The 22,704-nt window shown below is 56.0% G+C and overlaps 2 protein-coding genes across 3 annotated transcripts; both read left to right on the top strand.

Moving 5' to 3' along the window:
* Positions 1 to 4,814: 4,814 nt before the first annotated feature.
* CHST3 (carbohydrate sulfotransferase 3) lies at positions 4,815 to 10,900 on the top strand. The gene is given in 4 exon segments (XM_066191893.1): positions 4,815 to 4,940; positions 8,271 to 8,322; positions 8,324 to 8,475; positions 8,625 to 10,900. Coding segments are annotated over 4 exon segments (1,497 nt in total). The 5' UTR covers positions 4,815 to 4,878; the 3' UTR covers positions 9,856 to 10,900.
* Positions 10,901 to 18,070: 7,170 nt separating this feature from the next.
* On the top strand, positions 18,071 to 22,674 carry AIFM2 (apoptosis inducing factor mitochondria associated 2). Of its 2 annotated transcripts, none has more exons than XM_066191888.1 (8): positions 18,071 to 18,314; positions 19,136 to 19,251; positions 19,918 to 20,037; positions 20,384 to 20,476; positions 20,733 to 20,841; positions 21,026 to 21,178; positions 21,500 to 21,700; positions 22,249 to 22,351. In XM_066191888.1, exons 1-8 carry the CDS (start codon positions 18,140 to 18,142, stop codon positions 22,260 to 22,262), a joined length of 981 nt encoding a protein of 326 aa, XP_066047985.1. In that variant the 5' UTR covers positions 18,071 to 18,139; the 3' UTR covers positions 22,263 to 22,351. The 2 variants fall into 2 exon arrangements, with proteins under 2 accessions (XP_066047985.1, XP_066047983.1); XM_066191886.1 differs by having other exon boundaries at positions 18,074 to 18,314; positions 22,218 to 22,674.
* The last annotated feature ends 30 nt before the right edge of the window (positions 22,675 to 22,704 follow it).

Genomic DNA, 22,704 nt, shown 5'->3' with positions numbered 1-22,704 from the left:
TCATCTCAAAATTATTTACGTCTCAGGGTTGTATTTTTGCCAAGATCTTTGCCCACGAAATTGGAGGCAGAATGCCCCGTTCCAGTTGAAATAACAAACGAGGAGAGGAGACACATTAAAAATGTTTTGCCATGTCTCAATACCCCACAAAACTCCTGCGGTGTGTGGCCGGCCAGACTTATTTGCTCTTTTATAACATGATCAACCTGACAGCTTACACAGGCCTGATCCTGCCACTCCTGGGCTTGCCGCATTTAGGCAGAGTTCCCAGGACACTGCCCTTCACCCCAGCTCCATCAGCAACGCTGCCGAAGCCAAAGCCCTGGAGTTATCAGAGCTATCCTGCCTATCTGCGGCTGGATTGCAAAGCCACTGGCTGGGGGTGCCTGCTAAAACCGAGAAAAGAGGGAGGGAAGGGAAGGGAAGGGAAGGGAAGGGAAGGGAAGGGAAGGGAAGGGAAGGGAAGGGAAGGGAAGGGAAGGGAAGGGAAGGGAAGGGAAGGGAAGGGAAGGGAAGGGAAGGGAAGGGAAGGGAAGGGAAGGGAAGGGAAGGGAAGGGAAGGGAAGGGAAGGGAAGGGAAGGGAAGGGAAGGGAAGGGAAGGGAAGGGAAGGGAAGGGAAGGGAAGGGAAGGGAAGGGAAGGGAAGGGAAGGGAAGGGAAGGGAAGGGAAGGGAAGAGGGAAGGGAAGGGAAGAGGGAAGGGAAGGGAAGAGGGAAGGGAAGGGAAGGGGGAAGGGAGGGAGGGAGGGAGGGAGGGAGGGAGGGAGGGAGGGAGGGAGGAAGGAAGGAAGGAAGGAAGGAAGGAAGGAAGGAAGGAAGGAAGGAAGGAAGGAAGGAAGGAAGGAAGGAAGGAAGGAAGGAAGGAAGGAAGGAAGGAAGGAAGGAAGGAAGGAAGGAAGGAAGGAAGGAAGGAAGGAAGGAAGGAAGGAAGGAAGGAAGGAAGGAAGGAAGGAAGGAAGGAAGGAAGGAAGGAAGGAAGGAAGGAAGGAAGGAAGGAAGGAAGGAAGGAAGGAAGGCTACACCATAAACATCACACCCAGGCTTTCCTGCCTTGCATTTTTCGTACCAGCTGTGCCACCAGCTGCTGGCACTCTCCATGCAAACCCATCCCCATCACCTTGGCTCACAGGAAGCCACTGAGGAGCGATGAACAATGTCGGTCATCACACTTAAATGCCAAGAAAACTTGCATTTTGCTGTCTATTCCACATGCGTAGCAGAAAAACTATGCCAGGAATGTGAAAGAAGGCTGAAAGTTTTTATGGGGACTAGTTTTTTGGATCTCTCTCTGCTTGCAGAGCCAGATGTCTTTCAGCTCCTCAGTGTCTAACATTTCAGAGCTCTGAGGGAGCTGGGTGAATTTCTGCACTTCGGGCAAAATAGTAATTTCTGTAGGATTTAATGGTCCAGACCCTAAAGCTGCCCTGCAGGGACAGCGAGAGCCAGCGTTCCCCAATGCTCCTGGGCTGCACCCAGTAGGATGCTCTTACTCCCTGCCCTCTTGGAGCCCAGAGATGTGACCTCACCAGCACAGCACAGCACAGTGGCACCAACACCCAACCCCCCTCCACACCCCCAGCTGCTGTATGGGGACAAAGCCATATGGCTTTGAAGCCAGTTTTAGCTGAGGATAACAAGAGGAACCTTGCCACAAGGTGGTCACAGAGATGGACCCAGGTTCCTCGCATGGTGGGATGGTGAGAGCCTGGGCAGGAGAGGTTTGGAGTGGATGGGAGAAGAAGAAACTATTTCTCCGACAGTGAGCAAAGAGAGTTTGTACTAGTTCCATCCTTGGAGGTTTGCAGGATAAAGCGCTGACCACCCCAGTGTGACCCTGCTTTGGGCAGGAAGCCTATAGCCCAAATCACCCCGTGGTGCCTGGGAGGGGACTCACCTTGGAACAATGGTGACAATTTCGGGGGGTGTCTGTGAGCTCCCAGGACCCCGCTTCCCCCCTTTCCCCGCCTAAGCGGCCCCTTCCAGCGATCCCAAGGCCGGGGCCGACAACTCCCGGTTTCTCGGCGTGGCGTGTCGGGGTGGGGGCAGCGGGGAGCTCGGCCCGGGGACCCTGCCCGGCCCCGCCCCGGGTCCTGCGTCCAGGCGCCGGGACCGCTCCTCCCGCTCCTGCCCCGGGAGGGAGGAAGGAAGGAAGGAGGGAGAGAGGGAGGGAGGGAGGGAGGGAAGAGGGGAGGGAGAGAATCAGGGGGGGAGGGAGGGAATCAGGGAGGGAGGGAGGGAGGGAGGATGACAGCACCGTGAAGAAAAGCAGGGGACCCGCTGCTCTCTCTCCTCCCGCACGGCAGGACCGGGAGAGCTCGCCCCGCAGAGCGGCTGCCGCCGGGTATGTGCAGCGGGGGTCGGGGCCGACGGGGCCGGAGCGCAGCCGGGGGCCGGGGCCGGCGTGATGAGCAGCGGGAACCCCGGGGCGGGGGAGAGGATGGCGGCGGGGATCGGGTCTTTCCCGGCGCGGCGGGGAGTTGCGGGAAGTTGGGCGTGCGAGGAGGGGCCGCGGCCCCGAGCTCTCCCCCGGCCCCGGGCAGGGGGAACGGGGCCGGCGGGGATCCCGGGGCTCGGTGGCCGCATCCCCCCGCGGGGCGGCCCCGAGCTCCGCCGGCTCCTTTGTGAGCCCTCCGGCCTCCGCCGCTCCTTTGTCTCGGTGCGGGGCCCCCCCGCCGCCCGCTCCCGCAGCGGGGCAGCGCCGGCGGTGCCTCCCCTCCTCCTCTGCCTCCCTCCCCTCGGCAGACAGCCGGATCCCAGCGCCCTGCCGCCGAAAGTCCTTCCAGCACATGACTACTCAGCAGCTCTCCCCGTGCCTTTCTTTGGGGAAAAAAAAAAAAAAAAAAAAAGAAAAAAAAATATCAATGGAATAGGATCGAGCTCTGCAGCGGCAGCGCCGAGCCTCCGTCCGGAGCGGAGCGCGGCTGGGGCGGCAAAAGGAGACTTTAGAAAAAGGGAGTTTCTCACAACCATCCCGGAGTTGCATCATCCGTCCTGTCAGCCCCTACCAGGGAGCACTGGAAAGTTGTTCGCACCCTTTCCCCTCCTGTCCCGGGGCCACCGGGGCACGCTGGCCCTCGGCCGGCTGCCGGCACCAAGGAGCCAGCGACATTTCTGCCGGAGCTGGGACTCTGACACCCTCACGGCCCCAGACGGGACCTGGGTGGCATGGGGGTACCTTGGGAGGAAAAGGCCATCCAAGCTGAGTCCCTCCTCGGCCCCTGCCGGCATTTCAGCAGCTGCTCCCGGCCACATTGGGAAGAGCTGCCCACACCCCACTTCCTTTGCACTCTGGTGCCTGAAGGAAAGCATCTCCTTTTCCACAGTCAACGATTTGCAACTCTGCACCAGGACAGGGATTTAACTGCAATTTTCCCACATCTGCCACGTTGCTTCAGCATACGATTTCACACCCCCAGTCTCCCTGTGCTGTCTCGAGCACAGGTCACTGTCCTCCACAGCCAACATCCCTTGCCACCAGTCCTTTCTGCATCCCTGGAGCGCCGCAGATGCCTGTCTCGGGCTGAAAGGGGAGCAGAGGCAGGCACACAGAGCGCAGAATCGCTGCTTTTGGGGTGGGCTTGGCGGAGGAGCTTCCAGGCGAGCGTGGAGCAGTGAGGGGAAGGAGTGTGGGGCGGTGGGAGGGACCGTGGGCCCTGCCCCCCAAAGAAAGGGCTCATTGAAGCATTTGCGGTTCCCAGCGTGGCCGGGGTCGGCCGGCACGCACAGCAGCCAGCATTGTGCCACCGGCGCCAGGAAAACAGGGTCAGGCGGTCCTCTCACCTGTCTTGGTGGTCTGCTCTGTAGCCCCCCTCACTGTCCAGCAGCTCAGCGCGTTCAGTCGCTTACCCTTGCTGCAGGTGGTGCTGCAAACCCCACCCCAGCCCTGTCTGTGGTTTCCAGCTGGTTGGTTTCAATGCTGAAGGTGTTTTAGCGGCGTCCTGGTCCAGATCCAACTCCAGAGGCTGGCAGATGCACGTGTTTTACCCCCAGGCCCAGCACTGATGTCTCTTGAGTCCCATCAGGTTCACCAGGGGCAGGAGCAGCAGCTCTCCTCTCAGGAGAAAATACCTCTCCTTGGACACCACCATGGCGAGGGAGAGAAAAGACCGGTCTGTCCTGGCCATGAAGCCTGTGCTGGTCCTGTCACCAACATTACAGTGCCCTCACCAGCCTCTACACCCCTTCTGCACAGTGGTTTTTGGGACATGAGGAACAAGAACAGCTTGTCTGGGTCATCCCAGAGAGCAGGTGGGACAGTAGAGGGGGGACAGGAGACAGCCTCATGTACCTGGAGTTTGAGAGCTCGTGCGATGAAAACAAAGTTGTTTCAGTGGTGCCTGTTTGTACCAACACCTGCTTCTGCTGCTGCTCCTGAGCGTAACTTCTGAGTCAGAAGGACTTTCCATTCCCAACTTTCTCCTCCAATGGGCAGTTCCCAGGCTTCAATTTGATGAGGCTTGGGACTATTCTCGGCAACTTTATAAACATTGTAGGAGGCGACTTTTTTTCCCCTCTATTTTTTTAGCTTGACTAGACGTGTTTTTAACCAAAAAATACCTGCCTGGACAGGCTCCTTAGCTGCGCCACAGGGCAAACCGAAGCAGTGCTGTGCTTGTGCCATGCCTTGGAGGAGAGCCAGGACCAGGATGGAAATTGCTGGGAGATGAAAGCAAAGTGGGAAGCTCTGGTGGCACGCTTCCCAAGACCAGCCTCGGGAGGAAGTTGGGAGCGGAAATAGTTGAAAGAGTAAATACAGAGGGGTTTTTTTTCCCCAGGTTGCAGACAAAGAGCGGCACGGAGAGCAGATAAGCCTGTGCTCCTTATCTCTTTGTTGTTCCACCCCTGTGTTTTGCTGGTCCAAGTGTCTGCTGGAAGCCTGATGAAGCTGGAGGGAATTACTCAGAGCAGCAGCAGAGCCGAGGGCAGCGAGCTCAGCCGCAGGTCACTGTGGGCTTCCATGGAGGAATGCATGGGAGTGGATGGGGGCTGGATGGACAGAAGGATCTCAGGCAGCGAGGGAACTCTTGCACGTGGGTGCTTCATTGCCTTTCTGTGTCCAGAGCTCAGTTGTTGCCTCTTGAGTCACCAGAGGAAAGTGTGACTTCATCCAGTCTCACCTCCAGCTGCCTGCCCCTAGCAGCCACAGGCATCTTTCTTTCCTGGATCTCACCTGGTGGGCATTCAGGGCAGCCAGAGTTGGGGAACGAGAGCCCCAAGGCTTTGTGTAAGACCTTCCCTTTCCCAAAACCGAGCTGAAAACCTCTGCTCTGCTCTTCCAGTCGGGCAGTCCTGTGGAACGCTCTGCAGGGGAGTGACAGGAGCATCCCTTCCCTCCTTCCTCTCACAGGGCCTCTGCTCTTCTCACCCCACCTGCACCACCAGTGGGAACATCCATCCCATGAACCAGCTTGCTCCAGCAGACTGGCATGATTTTGGTGTCTCCATTACTGTCCAAGTCCTTTCTTCTTGCTGTGGCAGGGTTAAGTTAACTTGCTGGTAGTGGTGGATTGCACCTCGGGAGATTTGCACGGGAACAAAATCCCCAACACCACCCCCAAAAAAGCTCCTTTTCTGGCTTTATCTTATCTGCAAAATCCATAAATCCTGTTATCATCTCCATAACGGGAATTGCAGCCGTCCCTGCTGAATTGAAAAGCACACCCAGCCTGAGGGATAGGAAATGGCAGGGAGCAGCATCTGAGCTATGGGTGCTGCCATCTGGGGCATCTCAGTTTAGCATTTCCTGGAAATTATTCCGCTTTGCTTTGGGACATGGAGAGCAAGAGGACGCTGCCTGCCGTCTCTAGGGATGATGTCCATCCATCTGTCTGCTCTCACAGGTGCATTCCCTAGGAGTGGACACTGGCAGGGCACCCTGGGGTGGCAGCAGCCTCCCCATGGTTCTCCTCATCCAGCCCATCCCAGCAGAGCCCTGGAGGGGAACGTGCTGGGGACACAGAGCCCCTCTGTTCCCACTCACAAAGGGGTGCTTGTGGCTTGTGCAGTGCCCCAGCCGGGCTGCGCCTCACGTGCCCCAGTGAGGAAGAGCCTGAGGATGCCAGGCGGCCCCAGGCAGCTTCACCAGGTCACCCGCGTGTCCCCAGCCCCACCAGCCCCAGGGCTCAGCCCTGACGGGGCCCCCGCGCTTGTCGCTGCCGCCCCGCGGGACCCAGGCAGGACGTTTGCAGCCGGCTTGTTTATTTAATGAATTATGTCTGCCCCAGGCCTGTGAATGAGGGTTTTGCCAGCGCTGCCGGACATGGTTCTCTGTGTCATCCCTGTGAATAATTCCTGGTCTGTGGCTCATTTGTGGTCAGGCGGCTGGGGGCATTAGAGGGGGAAAACGCCGGGCTGGCTTTGCCCAGGGATTTGTCTGAGGAAGTAAGTGGTTGATGCCATCCCCTGTGCGCCCGTGCTGCGGGCATCAAAGGGACCGTCCCCGGCCCCAGGCGAGGGCAGGGATGCAGATCACCTCTCCTTGGGATGCCGGGATTCCGCCAGGCGCTGAGAGACGCGGCCGCACACCGAGGACTTTGTGTATTTGGTTTTTTTTTTTTCCTCTCTCTCGGTTGCTCAGATACTCCGACAAGTCCTGTCATCGAGGGGGCACGACCGAGGAGGGGGGATATGGGGGGTGGCTGGCGAAAGGCACCTGTCCCGGCTGCTGGCCTGTCCCCGAGGAGCGGCGTGATGACAAACTAAACTAACAAGGGCTGTTAAATACACACGCACACATACACACACATACACACACGCACACGCACAAATGTGTGCTGGGGGTCTCGATGCCGATTGCTGAAAGGGGGAAGCTGGGGGACCACTGTGGGAGGGCTCTGGGGCTGCCAGGGCTCTCCAGAGTCCCTGCATCCCACTAAATCCAGAGTTTCCTGGGTGCGTGGGTGTGGATGTCTCTTTTTAGAAGGTTTTGCTGGAAAGGAGATGGCTGGAAGCCAAGCCTCGGGAGCTGAGTGGTTTGCTCAAGCTGGGAAATTCCTGGTCCTCACACGGAGAGGACTGGGAACCTGACAGGCTGGGGCGCTGCCCTGGCCACGGGGGCACATCCCACCCCTCCTGCCCATGCCCCCTCCTTCCCTGCCGGAGGGGCATTCAGCGAGCAACACTAAAAAATGCGCATTTTGGCCGAGCACGACGCGGAAGAGGTTGGGACGTGACGCAATGCCTGGCAGGGCTTCCCCTCTTCACGCTCTGCCGGGGGCTGCAGATCCCGAGGCTTGGCCAGGGCGCCTCCCCTCCAGCAAAGCCCGGGGCCCCTCAGAGGATGAGGCTCTGCCCGGCTCCCCTCCTTCACCCCAAAAGCAGGGGTGGGACGGGCTGCCGGGGTTGCGCTGGCGGAGCCAAGCCAAGGCTAAATAGACTTTCCCTGAGTCACCGAAAGTCTGGCCAAGAAAGCGGGACGAGAGAACGACGAGTCACACACGCGGCCGGCCGGGCAGGTAGCAGGTGGCAGCAAGGTCTAGGGGTGTAAATCTGCACGCTGGGGACCTGCCCCAGAGTCCCAGACAGCAGCTGTGGCCCCCAAAATCTCCATCTGGGGCGTGGGTTTGGTGCAACTCAGAGCCGTTTCCAGCAACACCCCGATACAGGCGCTGAAGGAAAGACTGGGGGGGGGCGGTCTTCTCTGCTGGGTGGGGATGCCGAGTCTCCTGCTTTTTGCATCCCACACCAAGCAGCTGCGCCATCATTTGGGTTTTTTTTTTCTTTTTTGGCAAAAACTTCCCCCAGAGCATTCTACTCCCCGAGGGCGACTAGCAGCAGCAGTGTTTTCCGGCCCGCCGTCGTCCCTGAAAACTCTCTGGGTTTCATTTTCGAGGCTCAGCAGCTGCTGCTGCCACACTGGGGGGAGGTGGAAGCTGCTCAGCCCCACACTGGGGCCCTACAGTGGAGCCTCCAACCCTCCCCTTTCCAGAGGTTGGGAGCCACAATGCGCCAAACATCCGGATGATCCAGGGGATCCTGGCAGCTGCAGGCTTTTGCCAGCAGGAAGCAGGCAGCTGTCGGGTGGCAGGGATTGGGTTTCGGGGTGGGCAGGGGTGGCTGGTGGCAGCGTGGGAAGGGGTCCTGTCGGGCAGATATACTTTGGGAAGGAGGAGGAGCAGCCGATGGGGCATTTGGGCAGCTGCTCCTCGGGGGGGCTGGGATGGAGCAGTAGAGAGGAGCTCCCCCTTTTTTACTGCACCTGTCAAGCCTTTGTCAGCCTCCGACCCTGCCCCCAGGGAGCCATCACCATGCTGAGCCTTTTTCTCCCCACAGGCAGGGCTGGCAAGGCCCTAGCCCAAGACACCTTCCCGGCGTGCAGGAGGGACATGTGTGTCCTCTGCATGGAGATCCGACACGCTTTACCCCAGGATATCCAGGAGCTGCTGCACTGCTTGAAGATGAGGAGCAAGTACGCCATCCTACTGGTCTTCATCATCAGCCTCATCATCATTGAGAAGGAGAATAACTTCATCTCCAGGTAGGCAATGGGTAGCTGAGCCAGCCCATGGTTTGCAGCCCCTCTCCCCCAGTCCCGAGCTCCTATGCGGCAGGAACCCCCCGAGTCCCCCGCCGGGATGCAGGGTGGTGGTCCCGCTGTCCTCCAGGCTGGGCTGGGTCTCCCCACAGGGTGTCGGACAAGCTGAAGCAGACCCCGCAGGCACTGGCAGAGGCCAACAGCACGGAGGTCAGCCCAGCATCGGCCAAGAACGGTTCACTGGCCTCGCTGCAGGAGCTGGACGCTGCCTTCTCCCAGCTGAGGTCCCACCTGTACAACATCACCCTGCAGCTGGCAGGTGACGGGGACCCCGGGCCACGGCGGCACGTCCTGCTGATGGCCACCACCCGCACTGGCTCCTCTTTCGTTGGGGAGTTCTTCAACCAGCAGGGCAACACCTTCTACCTCTTTGAGCCCCTCTGGCACGTTGAGAAGATGGTGAACTTTCTGTCAGGGGCAGCCAGCATGGTGGGCTCAGCCTTGATTTACCGAGATGTCCTCAAGCAGCTCCTCCTCTGCGACCTCTACATCTTAGAGAACTTCATCTCACCAGTGCCTGAGGGCCACCTGATGCCCTTCTTGTTTCGGCGGAGCTCCAGCCTCTCGCTGTGCGAGGAGCCCGTCTGCACGCCCAGCACCAAGAAGGTCTTTGAGAAATACTACTGCAAGAACCGCCACTGTGGCCCCCTCAACATCACGCTGGCAGCCGAGGCGTGCCGGCGCAAGCAGCACGTGGCCCTGAAGACGGTGCGCTTCCGGCAGCTGGAGTTCCTGCAGCCGCTGGCGGAGGACCCTCGGCTGGACCTGCGCGTCATCCAGCTGGTGCGGGACCCCCGCGCCGTCCTGGCCTCACGCATGGTGGCTTTCTCTGGCAAGTACGAGACCTGGAAGAAGTGGCTATCCGAAGGGGAGGCTACCCTGCGTGAGGAGGAGGTGCAGCGGCTGCGGAGCAACTGCGAGAGCATCCGCGCGGCGGCGGAGCTGGGGCTGCGGCGGCCGGGCTGGCTGCGGGGCCGCTACATGCTGGTGCGCTACGAGGACGTGGCGCTGGCGCCGCTGCGCAAGGCGCGGGAGATCTTCCGCTTCGCCGGGCTGCCCCTCACCCCGCAGGTGGAAGAGTGGATCGGCAAAAACACGCAGGCTCCCCACGACGGCAACGACATCTACTCCACCTGCAAGAACTCCTCGGAACAGGTCGACAAGTGGCGGTTCAGCATGCCCTTCAAGATGGCGCAGGTGGTGCAGGATGCCTGCGCCCCAGCCATGCAGCTCTTTGGCTACAAGCTGGCCAGCAGCCCCGCGGCGCTGGCCAACCGCTCCTTCAGCCTGCTGGAGGAGGCACAGCCCGCCTGGGTCACATAACGGCGCGGGGCGACGGCGGCGGGGCAGAACCAGGGGCTGCAGCCATGCTCCCAGCCGGTCCGGAGACAACCTGGGGGTCCCTGCTCCCAAAAATGCTCCTCGCTGCTGCCAGATGGAAGCCCCAGAAGCTGGAGCATGTTGGCAGAGCTGGCGCCAGGGTCCTGCAGAGCCTGAATGACACAATTTCTCCAGGAATGGGGAAATGGTAGGGGTGAGAGGTGGTGAGGTCGGCAGCAGGGCCACCTCCCCAGCTCGACAGCTGCACTGAGGAAGAGGAGGGTGACAGTAAGCAGAGGGGGGACAGGACCAAGCACCTCTGCCTTGCCACCCTCCATGCCAGCTGGGACAGGGCAAGGACAAAATCCCTGTGGTGCCAGCAAGCACCCAGACCTCAGAGACCTTCTTGGTTTAGTGCCTTCATACACCAGCACAGACTTGAAATTGCCCACAGAGCCCTGGATGGCACTTGGGTTACAACAAAATGAGGTGACTATGGTTTGGTGCTCTTCAAACTTGGTTTTGGAGGTTTGGGTTTATTTCCTTTTTTTCCCCACGTATTTGCATACCAGGCGAATTTATTTATTTATTATGTGAAAAGGAGGGGGAGGCTGGTCAAGGAACTAAGCCCAAAAATCAGAGCAGCACAACATACCACAGAGGGAGACACCCAGAACAGAGGTCACATTTTAGCTGGAGACGACCACATGTACTTCTGTATGATCTTGGGAGAACCCCTAGGGACTGACAGGCTGCCCAGCCCCGCGACTGCGAACTTCGGCGGTGCTGAAAGACAGTCAGACTTACCTGATTATAAACAAAACCACCAGCACATAGTCGAAAGCATCTCCTGTCTCCTTAGTATTTGGTGGGCGTCCCCTGGCCGGGGGGAGCCCGAGACATACCTGCTAACAGCACTGGTGGGTGGCCAAACCTGGCAGAGGCCCGGGGAGTTCCAGGGTGTTTGCCATGTGCAGATGGTGACCCAGTGCCGAGCTGCCCCCTCCAATTCACATTTCATTAATTAAAATGCCTATTTTTAGCCCTCTTTGTAGTTCATTCTTTTTCTCCCCCAGGTATTTTGGGTTATGGCAGCCACCTGAGGGAGAAGTCAAGCATTTTGATGGAGAGTGGTTGTCTCCACCTCAGGCTTGCCAAGGAGCCCAGAGGGGTGCCAGCAGCCGCGTGTCCCCTTCTCCCCAACTAGAGCTGTTGGCCAAAAGCGAAAATAAATAAATGAAAGGAGGCAGCAGCTGGCCACAGCTGGGCTGCACTCTGCCGGCCGGGAGGAACGCGCTGGGGCTCCGGCGAAGGGCTGCGGCTGGGCTGAGCTCACAAAAGCCGCGTTTTTGACCCAAGAGGGAGAACAGAGGCGGCATTGAGGAGAGCGGGGCCGGCCGGCGGGGAGCAGCCACACCGGAGCCCCGGGCAGCCAGCTGCCCGCCCGCCCCGGCTGTGGAGGTTTTCCGAGGAGGGCCGGGCGGCATCTGGCTTCAAGGTGTGATTTCAGGGTGCTCGGTGCCAGCTGGATGGGGAAAGGCCACAAAAGTGGGGATTTCTTTGGCATGCCCTCATCGCTCACAGCCGATGGAGAGCGTCAGCCTCCTCCCCGCCTCACACGCAGCTCTCAGCATCGCAAGCAGCCCTGGGGCTGCTGAGTGAATCGGGTTTTGTTCGGAGGCTTCCTGCTGCGAAAGCGGCAGGGTCACTGAGGTCAGATGGATTTTCCGCAGCTGCGCTCTGGGAAAAGCCCATAGAGCTCAGCCAGCACGAGGGGGAACACAGTCAGACGCAGGTTCGTGGTAAATGCCTCTGGAAAAGCACGATTACGTTGGTTTTTGCCGAGAAAATAATTTTAGGGTAATTTTTTTTGTGAAGCATCATGAGGGGTGAGCAGCTACTGAGCTGCTACAGCCGAAGAGGGGACACTGGAGAGTGGCCAGTATCCACCTCCCATCCCAGCGTGGGCGGAGGCGCTTCGGGGCTTGGAAAGCCGGGTTCAGGGGGCGAGGACAGGCAAATCCAGGAACACGGACAACAAGCGGCGAGGGGAGCGGGAGCTGGGCCAGCGGGGACGGCGACGGCCGCTTGTTCTCACCTGCGCTGCCTCCGCCCCGGCTGGCTCCAGCCCGGCAGTGCTGGCCAAGCATAAGCGTTTGCTCCTGGACACCGTCCAGATTCCCGTCAAAAACGTCACAGGACAGGGAGAAAACATGCCCCCGACCCATGCAGGTTTCCGCGGGGCTAATTGCTCCCATTAAACCCACGGACTTCCCAGGGGCATCGGGAAGCCACAGGGGACACGGCTCCTTTCGAGGCTGGAGCAGCTGAATTCCCCCTGACCTGGCTGGGGGGAGGTTTGTCCCCCCACAAGAGGGGCCTCCTGCTCACTCCGCTCTGGCAGCTGCCAGGCCTTGCCCGGCTCTTTCCTTAGAGGACGAAAGGCAGGGATTTGGGAGGAAAAGCATGGATTGGGAAAGTGCCTTAAAGCAAGGACATACCTGCATCCAGACGAACCACGCAGGAAGCCCACAACAGGAGCTGCAATGGGTGCAGCCTCACCCTTTCTCATAGACACCAGTGGGGAAAAAAAAAAATCCTCTTTTCAAAAGATCTAAGCTTTCCGAAATAAAGCAGTACTAAAGCTTGGTTTAAAATAAGGAAATAAAAGAAGCCCAACGTGCAGCTGTACTGCCTCCAGGCTCACCTCCCAGCCTGCTGGAGCTGTGCTTTGGGGGGAGTTCGGTAACATTGTGGTGATGCTAATTGTCACCAGAGAGACCTTTTCCACAAGCAGCCCAGAGCAGTGAGGGGACGTGTCCCGTGGGACAGGGCCACCAGCCAAAACTGCTTCTCCTTGGAGGTCATTGCAGGTGGCACAAGATGATGTAGCACCAGTTAGAGCTTTAACAAATGATCCCCTCTATATGGGATCTTTCTGGGAAAGGATTCCCTCCCACCAGTCTAATCTGGAGTTAGCTTTGGACAGCAGGTACATCCTGCTGTTTCTCTGCCTCCCTCTTGGAGCGCTCAGGGCTGCCTGGGGCCATGGTGGCATGGCTGGGCTTGCTGTGGAGAGGCAGTTCTTGCTCGAGGCAGAAGCTGCTGGTGCCAAGTAAGAGAGTGGTCAAGATAGGCAAGTGTCTAAAATGCCGCCTTAGATGCTTGCAGTTTAACACCCAGGTAGCCCTGCTGGGCCATGAAGCCAAGCCACCAGGCTGGTCCACAGAAATCCACAAAGAGGCCTTTTTCCAGCCTGGCATGAGGTTTCTCCCAAACAGCAGAAGTGGTGGCTCCTCTGCTGGCTGTCCTGACCTCTCCATACCCTTCTCCTCACTTGTTCCAGCTCCATTTAATGGGATCGGATGAGCTAATCCCTTATGTCTCCTTGCAGCCCTATCAGGGGCTGGAGGGGAGGAAATCTATCATGCCAGCAATTGCCTGCCCTCACCCAGCCCCACTGGCTTCTGCTGAAGGCTGGATCAACCCTTTCCTTCTCTCTGTCATGGGGCTTGGTGTGGTTCCTTCAGGCAGCTGGTCCATGGCTATAGCTGCACCATCCAAACAACCAAACACCAGGTCAGTGGGGAAACCCATGGGCCAGTGAGGAACCCACGAGGGCTGCAGCACATGTGGACATTACAGCATTAAATGACAACCTTGTTTTCTGTTGTGTTTTTCTAAGAGACTGCATGCCTGACCAGACTGCATTTCTTGGTCTGCATCCCATATTTATCCTGTAATTACACCTTTGGACAAAGGCTGCCTGTCTGTGAGGCCCATTTTTTTCAGGACACAGTTTTATTCTGTGCTCTGCTTTCACTGTAATGAAATCTGGGGGGCAAGGGGAAGAAAACTCCCCACATTAGGAGTGAAAGCTGTTCTTTCTCAAAAGCTGCCCCAAGAGCAAAGGAGCTTGCTCAAGCCCTCTCCCTTTTCCCAAAGAATCCCCAGCCACTGACATCCTTTATGTCTCTCTACCACCCCACAAGGATTAATGCCACAAACCATGTTATCCCATAAAAAGTTGCCACCACACAGGCAATCTGTGGGCTCTGCTGCTGCAGGAGCCAGAGAATTTCCAAAGAGATCCCTGCAATCCTTATAGCCAGGCAGCTGGCACTAATAAAGCTGATAAAGCTTCTCATTGGCACCTGCCTGGATCACAGCACAATAAAGAATGAATTCCCACAAAATGGCCTTCCTGAAAAATTCCCCATGTCTGCTATGTGCTTGGCTCTGGAGTGGTAGGAAAGATCTGCATGGCACAAAACCCAAAGGCAGCTGCGGGAGCTGTCTGAGCTGGGGTTTCTTCCAAGGGGAAGGACAGCTCTCCTCGGTTCCTCCTCACCCCATGCCAGGAGCTGACAATGAGCCTGGCCACCCCCATTTCCCCAAAACCTGCCTTGGGATGAGCCCAGATTTGTTGGTGATGAGGTGAAGCCTTGTCACCGCAGCATGCGGAGCCTGGCAAACTCATCCTGCTGTATTGGGCAGGAAAAGAGGAGCTGGGGAGCATCTTGGCACAGAGCATGCTGTGATCCCAGGAAAAAGGAGAACTGCATTATGGCACAGCCCTGGGGTGGAGTGGAGGGAGATCCCAGCTCAGCACGGCTCTTCTCATAGATGCAAAGATCACCTTAATTGCAGAGACCATTGCATTTCACCTTTGGGGTTTTCATACCCTTTTCTGGCTGGCATCTGTGACCAATTTATGGACTGGCTTGTTTCCTCAAGCCACTGAAAAACTGGAATTGGAAAATGATATTTGTCGAGGAGAGATTAAAAAGAAGTGGGATTGATTTCTTGTTGATTTCTGCTAGAAGTAGATTTTTACGTATAAGGTATAAAATACCCAGGGTTGATGTTTAAAAGCAGCCAGGAACTGTCTGAATTGGTTTTTTCCAGGTGATTCTTTGCCCTGAACTGACAGGATTCCACCTTGGCTGAAGCAGAGCTCCCTGAGGCATGTGGGGGCAACCAGCTCACCCAGGCAAAATGGGGAGCCGTGTGGCAAGGATGGGCCGGGCAGTTTGTCCAGAGCAATCCCTCATCCCTTGGAGACTCAAAATCCTCCTTTCCCTGAAGCAAAGCCTCCAGGGGCACAGCCAGAGAGCTGCAGCCACACTGGTGCCACTGGGGCTGTCACAGGACGATGTGCAGAACATGTCTGTGGACAGAGGGAATGTGGTGTGCGAGGCTGCTGATACAGGAGAGGATTTGGGGTTTTGCAGAGATGGCTTTGAGCCAGAAACAGTCTCCAGGAGCTCAGGCTTGGCAGGGAAGGATGGGGCCTTCAGCCTAGCCCAGGTGGAAGAACTGCTCTCTAGAGGAGGCTGAAGGGAGGAATGTTAACCCTCTTCCAGCCTGTCTGGGCTATTGCAAAGTTAGGGAGGCCAAACTGCCCTGATGATCAGGAAGGGCAGGACAAAGATGCAGAGGCTTACAGGGGTTTGGGGCAGTGCAGAGCAGGGTCTCCCGTGGCATTCTAGTCTCCCCACGCAGCACTGTTGTAGCCATCCGTGAATTAATCATCCTCATAGCTCTGAATGATGTTGGATTACACCTGATGAGGAGAGGACTCACAGGCAGGTACATATACCCATGCTGCCTGTCTCAGAGTGGCAAACTGGGGCAAGACCATCTCACAGAGCCCTTTCCCTACACCTCTTCCTTCCCACCTCTTCCATCCTGCAGGAAGCATTTGGTCCATGGGGCAGTTGTGAGGAAAAGTCCAGGGAGCCTGGAACAGGGCAGGGCAGGCCAGTCACTGCCCCAGGCCTGCCCACCTGCCTCTGCCCCACCGATCACCAGCAGGAGACAAACCACCCGCTAAGACTGATGAGCAGGCACCTGCCTGCAGCCAGCTGGAGAAATATCATCCAAACATCCCATCTGCCAAACCTGAGCCCTGACCTGCACGCGGAAACACCTTCTGGCCACAGCTTTGGGCATTCTGAGTTTCTTCCTGTTTGCCTGGGGTTGGATGTGACGTTTTCACAAAGGCTCCTTTTACCCTCCCTGTTTGCTCTGGGCACTCTTTTTGCCAGTGACCTTTTCTTGCTTGTTGGTGCATTTCCAACTCAGTGGTCCAGAAGATTTTTTTCCCCCTTTCTTTTGAAAGATCACCCTGATCTTCTGTTGTCCAGCTGGATTTACCAGAAGGGAGCCCTCAAGTATACCTGAAGGGGGAAAACATCAGGTGACAGGGGAAATTAACGCAGTGCTCCTGGTGTAATGGATTGCTCCCAGCAGTGGGTATGTGCTGCAAAATACAGGAAAATGCCTGGCATGAGAAGCCCAAAATTGCCTCTGGAAAAGACAGGGCTGAGCACAAAGGTGCAGAGGAAGTGGGACAGGGAAGCAGCATTTGGGAAGTGGCAACTCGTCCTCAGCATCCTCATCAGCTAGGAATGGGCCTTTGATCCAGCTTTGCTCCAGGCAAGATGGAATGCCAAGGAAGTTACACAGGTAAGGACAACCCTGCCCCGACTGGGATGACTTCACACACAAGCAAGCCTGTCCGTGTAATTTGAGGGAAGAGCTTAAACCAGATTTAAATTGCAGAGTTCATCCCTTTGGAAATGGAGGCAGGTTTGGTTTTTCACGGTTTTTGCACTGAACTCTGCTTTCCCAAAGCCAGTCATTGCCAGGCTCTTCCAGCAGCCTCCTCACAGAGGTACCATGCCAGTACCAGGAGAAAAGACAGGGAGCAGCCTGGGGACATTTTCCAACCTCTGGACATTCATAGCTGCTGGATCTCCTGGCCAGGACAGGTGCCTCTGTTTAGCAGCTCTGAAGGTTTATATTGCACAGTTTAATCCAATTTTTCTCCTATGGAAAACTTTGGCATTTCCAGCGGAGTCCCGGGTAACAAAGAGCACCAACCTGCCCTGGGTGTATTTCAGTGGAGCCGAGGCCTTTCCCATCAAGGGCCTTCTCCATTCCAGCTCTACTGTTAGCTGTTCCATCTCTCCCCTCCCAGCTCTCTTCCAGGCTGAAGAGCGTAGGGGTGCGGGAACATCCCTCTGTCACCCTCCTTCCCCAGCTGCGAGCCCCTCCTGTGGCCGAGGCAAGGATGCGCTGGACTTGGACACCGTGTCCCATGTCCCCACGGCCGAGCTGGCTGCACCCTCTGGCGGCAGTCCTGAGTCCAGGTCCTGCTTTTCCGGGAAAATCGCTTCGTCGTCTCCCGCCCACCAGGCCGGAGGGGGTTTTGCCGGGAGGGGGTTTTCGCACCGGGCTGTGTTTCGCTGAGGGAGGGCTGAGGAGCACGGGAGTGTGGGGGCAGCTCTGCCAGCTCACAGCACCGCAGTGTATGCAGCAGCTATTTTTATCCACGGGGCCAGCAGCTATATTTATCCAGAAGGCCACAGGAGCCGAAAGTCTTCGAGGCAACTTCCATGCTGTGGACAATCTGGACGTCCTTTATACTGTCAGCCTTCTCCACCCCCTACTCCCCTCTCTCCAGGGCTCTTTGCTACCTCCTCAGTCCTCTTTATGTCCCATTATCTCCACCGTGGTGCTGCTGAGTTCTTGTCCGTGCCCACGGTGGGGAGGCTGGAACCTGGTCTCTAAGGTCCCATCCTACCCAAACCATTCCGAGATTTCGGGATCTTCCCTCTTACGCAGCCATCTCTGGGCTCCCTTTCCTGCTCCACTCAGAGCAAATACACGTTTTCTGTGTTTAAGTTGAACAGCAAGAAGAATTTCCTTTCAGAAAGAGTGACTAGACTTTGGAATGGACTGCTCAGAGAGGTGGTGGATTCACCGTTTCTGGAGGTGTTAAATGAAAGACTGAGTGCCATGGTCAGGTTGACGCGGTGCTGGTTTGGTCATAGGTTAGATTTGATGACCTCAGAGGTCTTTTCCTAATTGATTCTGTAATTCCGTAATCTTAATTTCCCTCTCCAAGGGGTTGTTTCTTCCGGTGGAATGGGCCATCCTCCGCCGCATTATTCACCCAGCCTGCCGAATTGTGAAGTTCAGAGCAGAGCCCTCAGTTTCTAAGACCCTCGGTCCCCTTCTCTCGGGGGATGCCTAGGGCAGGTGAAACTCTCCGCGCTGGGGACACGGTGCTGGCCGGGCAGGAGCCACTCCCCGCCCGCGGCTCTCCGCGCCGGCACCGCCGGGCTCCGCAAGCCCTTCGTGCCGGGCCCGGCGCCGAGGAGCCCGGCTCCGCCCGCAGCTCCGCCCGGGAGCGCCGTGCCCGCCCCGCTCCGCCCCGCCGGGCGCCCGCGGCTGCCCCGCTGACCGGGGGCTCCCGCCTGTGCCCGGACGACTGACCATGGGCTCTCGCCTGTCCCTGGACGACTCCGTGCGGGTCGTGGTGGTCGGAGGCGGCTTCGGAGGGACGGCGGCCGCCAGCCTGCTCAAGTCCTGGGCCGTGCCCTTCGTGCTGGTGGACGTGAGAGATGCTTTCCATCACAACGTGGCCGCCCTCCGGGCCGCCGTGGAGAGCGGTAAGGGCTGGGGCGGCTCCCCTGTCCCGCCGGGGCCTGCGGCAGGGAACGGGGTGCTCGCACTGCCTCCTCCGCCCTGCGAGGGTGAAAAGCTTGATGTTTTCCATCTGCAAAACAAATACTTGGCACCGGGAGGACCCACAGCCCGTCTGTGGTTAAGCTAATTGCACATCTGCTGGGAAAACTGAGCAAAAACTGCTCAGACCATCTTCCTCTCTCCCCCCCCTCCCTCTTTATTTTTTTAATCTTTTTTTTTTTTTAAGAGTTTAGAAGGTGACTAAGCTAAAAGCAGCTGGAAGGGGTGAGTCAGTCACTTTCTGTACCTTGCCCTTGAAATGTGGAGCAGCTGAGCATTGAGGCCCTGGATGATAAAACCCTATCAAAGCCCGTCTGGGCCCTCAGCTGGAGGCTAGGCCAACCCCATTTGTCCACTCACTGGGGAATTTAGGGGTAAAATATCACATTCGAGGCTGGGAATAAGCATCAAAAGGATAGCAGAAGTTTGGTCTGGGAGGCAGATTATATGAAAAAAGCCTCTGACACCCAGCCTGAAATTGCCAGGACCACAGAAGCAGTTATTTGGTAAACCAGTACAGGAGATAAGAGGAGCAGAGACAAAACAATCTTGCCAAGCATGTCATGTGGTTTGGGGCAAAGGTCCTGAAGCTCCTTGCTGGGCAGAGATAACACCCAGCAAAAGCCCAGCCCACAATCCCAGATGCATCCCATGCTTTTGTCTGAGCAAGGACAGCATAAGGGGAGAAGAGAGTAGATTGTTAGCCTCCAGAGGAGAGCTCTCCCATTGTCTCCTCTTCCCCCAGGATTTGCCAAGAAGACTTTCATCTCTTACTCAGTCACCTTTGGGGACAGCTTCCGACAAGGCAAGGTCGTGGGCATAGACCCTGGGAGGCAACAAGTTGTGCTCAGTGATGGTGAGGTGGGTGTTGCAATGACCTGGCTGCCTTGTGGGATCACCTGCTAGTGCAGGGAGCCAGCCTTCGGCAGGGTGTGTTCCGTCCTCCCGAAGAACTTGGCACCTTTCCCTGCACAGCTCCAACCCTTCCAGCCGAGCTAAGTGGCCTTGTGCTGTACTGGGATGTGGGTGTGCAGTAAATATCCAACCTCTCCTGCTCAGTTGAGCTTGTATTCTTAGAGCTGGATTTAGAGCTCAACAATTAAACCTGGGGCTCAGATCCTTATTTAACTGCAGGAAGAGCCAAGAGCAGCAGCATCAATCGCTCTTTTCAGCTAGAGGATCTCACCTCTGTTCAGGAGAGAGTGAAGGAGAGAAGTTAGTCTCTGGAACCAGCTGTAAGTGTCCAGCATAAATATCAGGTTATTCCCTGTAAATTTAGGGTAATTTCTTTAAAGCTCTCAGCTTTCCTGAATGGTGCTTAGCTCAGACCTTGAGGAACAGTTACTTGGTGTGACCTGGACTGGGTCTTTTCCCAAAGTCACTTCCTGACAGTGACAAGTACTTTCCTGGTTAAGAACAAGGGATGGAGATGAGGGAATGAGTGACAAATACCTAGGAGGCAACCACTGTGTCCTAGGCTCCGTTTTTAAGAGGTCTAATATCCCATTCTACCTTCTGCCCTCCCAGGAGCTTCACTACTCCCACCTCATTCTTGCAACAGGCAGTGATGGGCCATTCCCTGGGAAGTTCAACCAAGTGCTTGACATGGAAAGTGCCATCCAGACCTATGAAGACCTGGTCAAAGAGGTGAGGAATCAACTCTTAGGAAGTGCTGCCTGCCTTTGTTCAGCCTCCCTGTTCCAGATACCCCGTGGCTATCTGGAGCCAGCTGTGTCTAAGAGAAAGGCACACAGGGAGCAGCCAGGACAAGGAGCTCATCATGGCTTCTCTAGCACAAGGGGAAACCTGAAATGCTCAACAGTGTTACAGGGTAGGCAGGAAGAGTGCACAGAGCACTCCTTTCTTGTTGCCTCTTCATGACCCAAGAGGTTTATTGCTGTTGGGCCTGTGTTGTGTCCCAGAACGTCCATGGAGTGACTGAAGGTATCTGGCTTCTTGCAGTTCTCTTGTAACACACATTTTTTTCTTGAAGATTGAGAAATCTCAGCGCATCCTGGTAGTGGGAGGTGGAGCTGCTGGAGTGGAGATGGCTGCCGAGATCAAAACCGAGTACCCAGACAAAGAGGTAGGAGCATCTTCATCACAATTAACTTCATCCTGGTTTCCAAGACTGTTCTGTGATGGTGCTGCTGAAATGACTGCACATCTGGTTGCTGAGCCTGCAGCCAGCCACCAGCAAGGACTGTGGCACTAGGTGCCCCTTCCTGGCTTGTTCTTGCAGGCATCGGGGTGGACGGAGGCCAGCTACAGCTGCTCCCACCTTGCACGCACTGAGTCCTGCTCTGTTCCTGTGTCCCCATTTGCTGTTTTGTCCCCAACAGGTCACCCTCATTCACTCAAAAACTGCACTGGCTGACGTGGAGCTGCTAGCCAGTGTCCGTCAGGAGGTGAAAGAGATTCTCCTCAGGAAAGGAGTCCGGCTTCTGTTGAGTATGTCCTTTAATGATGCCTCTTAACACCTACAAGCTGCTCTTCCTTTAGCCAAAGCATCTCCTGATGTCCTCTTTCTGACTTCTTTGGTTACACATGGCTCCCTTAAATTCCTCTTTCTCTGGATTAGCTGGAAACCACAGCCTAGCAAAGGTTTGTGACCCAGGGCTCTCTGTTGCAACAGGTGAAAAGGTCAGCAACGTGGGAAACCTCAGGCCAAACCAGTTCCAGAAAGACATGGTAGTAAGGACAGAGAAGGGCACCGAGGTGGTTGTTGACATGGTGGTGCTGTGCACGGGGATAAAGATTAACTCTTCTGCATATGCTGCTGCATTTGGTAAGTGAAAAAACCCAAACTACGGGGTGGGGAGAAGCAACACAGTTCTTCAGTGTCTGGTGCCTGAGGGGTGTGAGGTGGGGAATGGACTGTGTACAACCTGTGGGGGTGATTCTACCGAAATATCAAAGGATGATGCATTGCACAAGACTGCAGTGATTAACTACAGCAAGGCAAAAAGCATCTCTTCCCTGACACATAGAAAAGAGGGTGAAAAACAACTCTTCGCTTTGTGTCAATTACATCAGCAGCATTCTGGGGTCTCAGGCCACAACAAGCAACACAAAGCTGCTTCTAAAAACTTGCTGTTTGGCAAAACAGGTGATAAAATGGCAAGTAATGGTGCTTTGAAAGTCAACGAGCACCTCCAGCTGGAAGGCTATGAGAACATCTATGCCATCGGTGACTGTGCAGATCTCAAAGAGCCCAAGATGGCCTACCATGCTGGGCTCCACGCCAACATCGTGGTGACAAATATCATCAACAGCCTGACACAGAAGCCTCTCAAAACCTACAAGCCTGGTAAGGTCAGCTCCTAGCACCTGGCCTTAGGTATTGGGCTGCTTTTCTGCTAGGAACAGCTGTCTAACTCTCATGGGACTCTGAATTCACTGTGAAGGAATTCACAATTGGGGTTAGGTCAGCTTATAGCTCAGGCATCGTTATTAGTCCTTGCCAAAGACAGTGTAGATATTAATTACCTGTGTCAGTCTACCCACGTGTCCTTTCCCTCACTAATGTCTTGATAAATCTACTTTATGAAGCAGTGGGAGTCTGCTATTCATCAAACTTATTTTCTTTTCTTAAAACTGCTCACTGTCCAATTAAACCTCGGGAGGAACATGACTTCCCTTTTCCTTCTTTCTCCCCTTAAATTACAACAAACACAAACTGAACAATTTGGTCTCAAAAATCTAGCTGGGTAATGGGTCGTCTTCTTCATGAGCACAGATGTAAACACCAGAACTATGCTGAAAGCTGTTCCACGCAGTGGAACTGGACAAGTTGCTTCACTTGCACCTCTACATCTTCTTTGCAGGGTCACTAACATTCCTGCTTTCCATGGGCAGGAATGATGGTGTAGGCCAGTTGAATGGTTACTATGTGGGACGTCTCCTGGTGACTGTTGCCAAGAGCCGGGATCTGTTCGTCTCCAAGAGCTGGAAGACGATGGGACAGACAATGCCCTCTTAAGAGGGCAGCAGTAACAATCCAGCAAGGAGTATAGCAACTGGAAGAGGGTGCACTTCTATTGCTTGGACTGACTGATATTGTTCTCTGCAGCACCTCCTCAAGCCACCTGTCACCGTGACACGTAAATGGCGTGCCTGCCTTGCTGTGAAGGGGAAGGAGGCACTTCCCCAATGAACTGCACAGAAGTTCCCATGATAAAAACCAGAGAAAAAATGTTTCTTTTACTCCCCCCACTAAGAGAGCTCCGAGCAACAAGCTTGGCTTACCTTGATTTGTAACAATAAACACGGTGGTTTTCAGAATCTCTGTGGTTTTCTTTGTTATGTGTGTTT

The sequence above is a fragment of the Chamaea fasciata genome, unplaced genomic scaffold (genome assembly GCF_029207755.1).
Source record: "Chamaea fasciata isolate MVZ Bird 193981 ecotype frontalis unplaced genomic scaffold, bChaFas1.0.hap1 SCAF_9, whole genome shotgun sequence".
Lineage (NCBI taxonomy): Eukaryota > Metazoa > Chordata > Aves > Passeriformes > Sylviidae > Chamaea > Chamaea fasciata.
The sequence above is the reverse complement of the archived record's forward strand: the minus strand, read 5'-3'. Positions and strand labels throughout refer to the sequence as shown.

Excerpts from the sequence above, each read along its gene's own strand:
- AIFM2 (XM_066191886.1), top strand. The coding sequence starts at position 18,140 with ATGGGCTCTCGCCTGTCCCTGGACGACTCCGTGCGGGTCGTGGTGGTC. Across the intron at positions 18,315-19,135 it reads CCGGGCCGCCGTGGAGAGCG|GATTTGCCAAGAAGACTTTC; the intron begins GTAAGGGCTGGG and ends CTCTTCCCCCAG. Across the intron at positions 20,842-21,025 it reads AGGAGTCCGGCTTCTGTTGA|GTGAAAAGGTCAGCAACGTG; the intron begins GTATGTCCTTTA and ends CTGTTGCAACAG.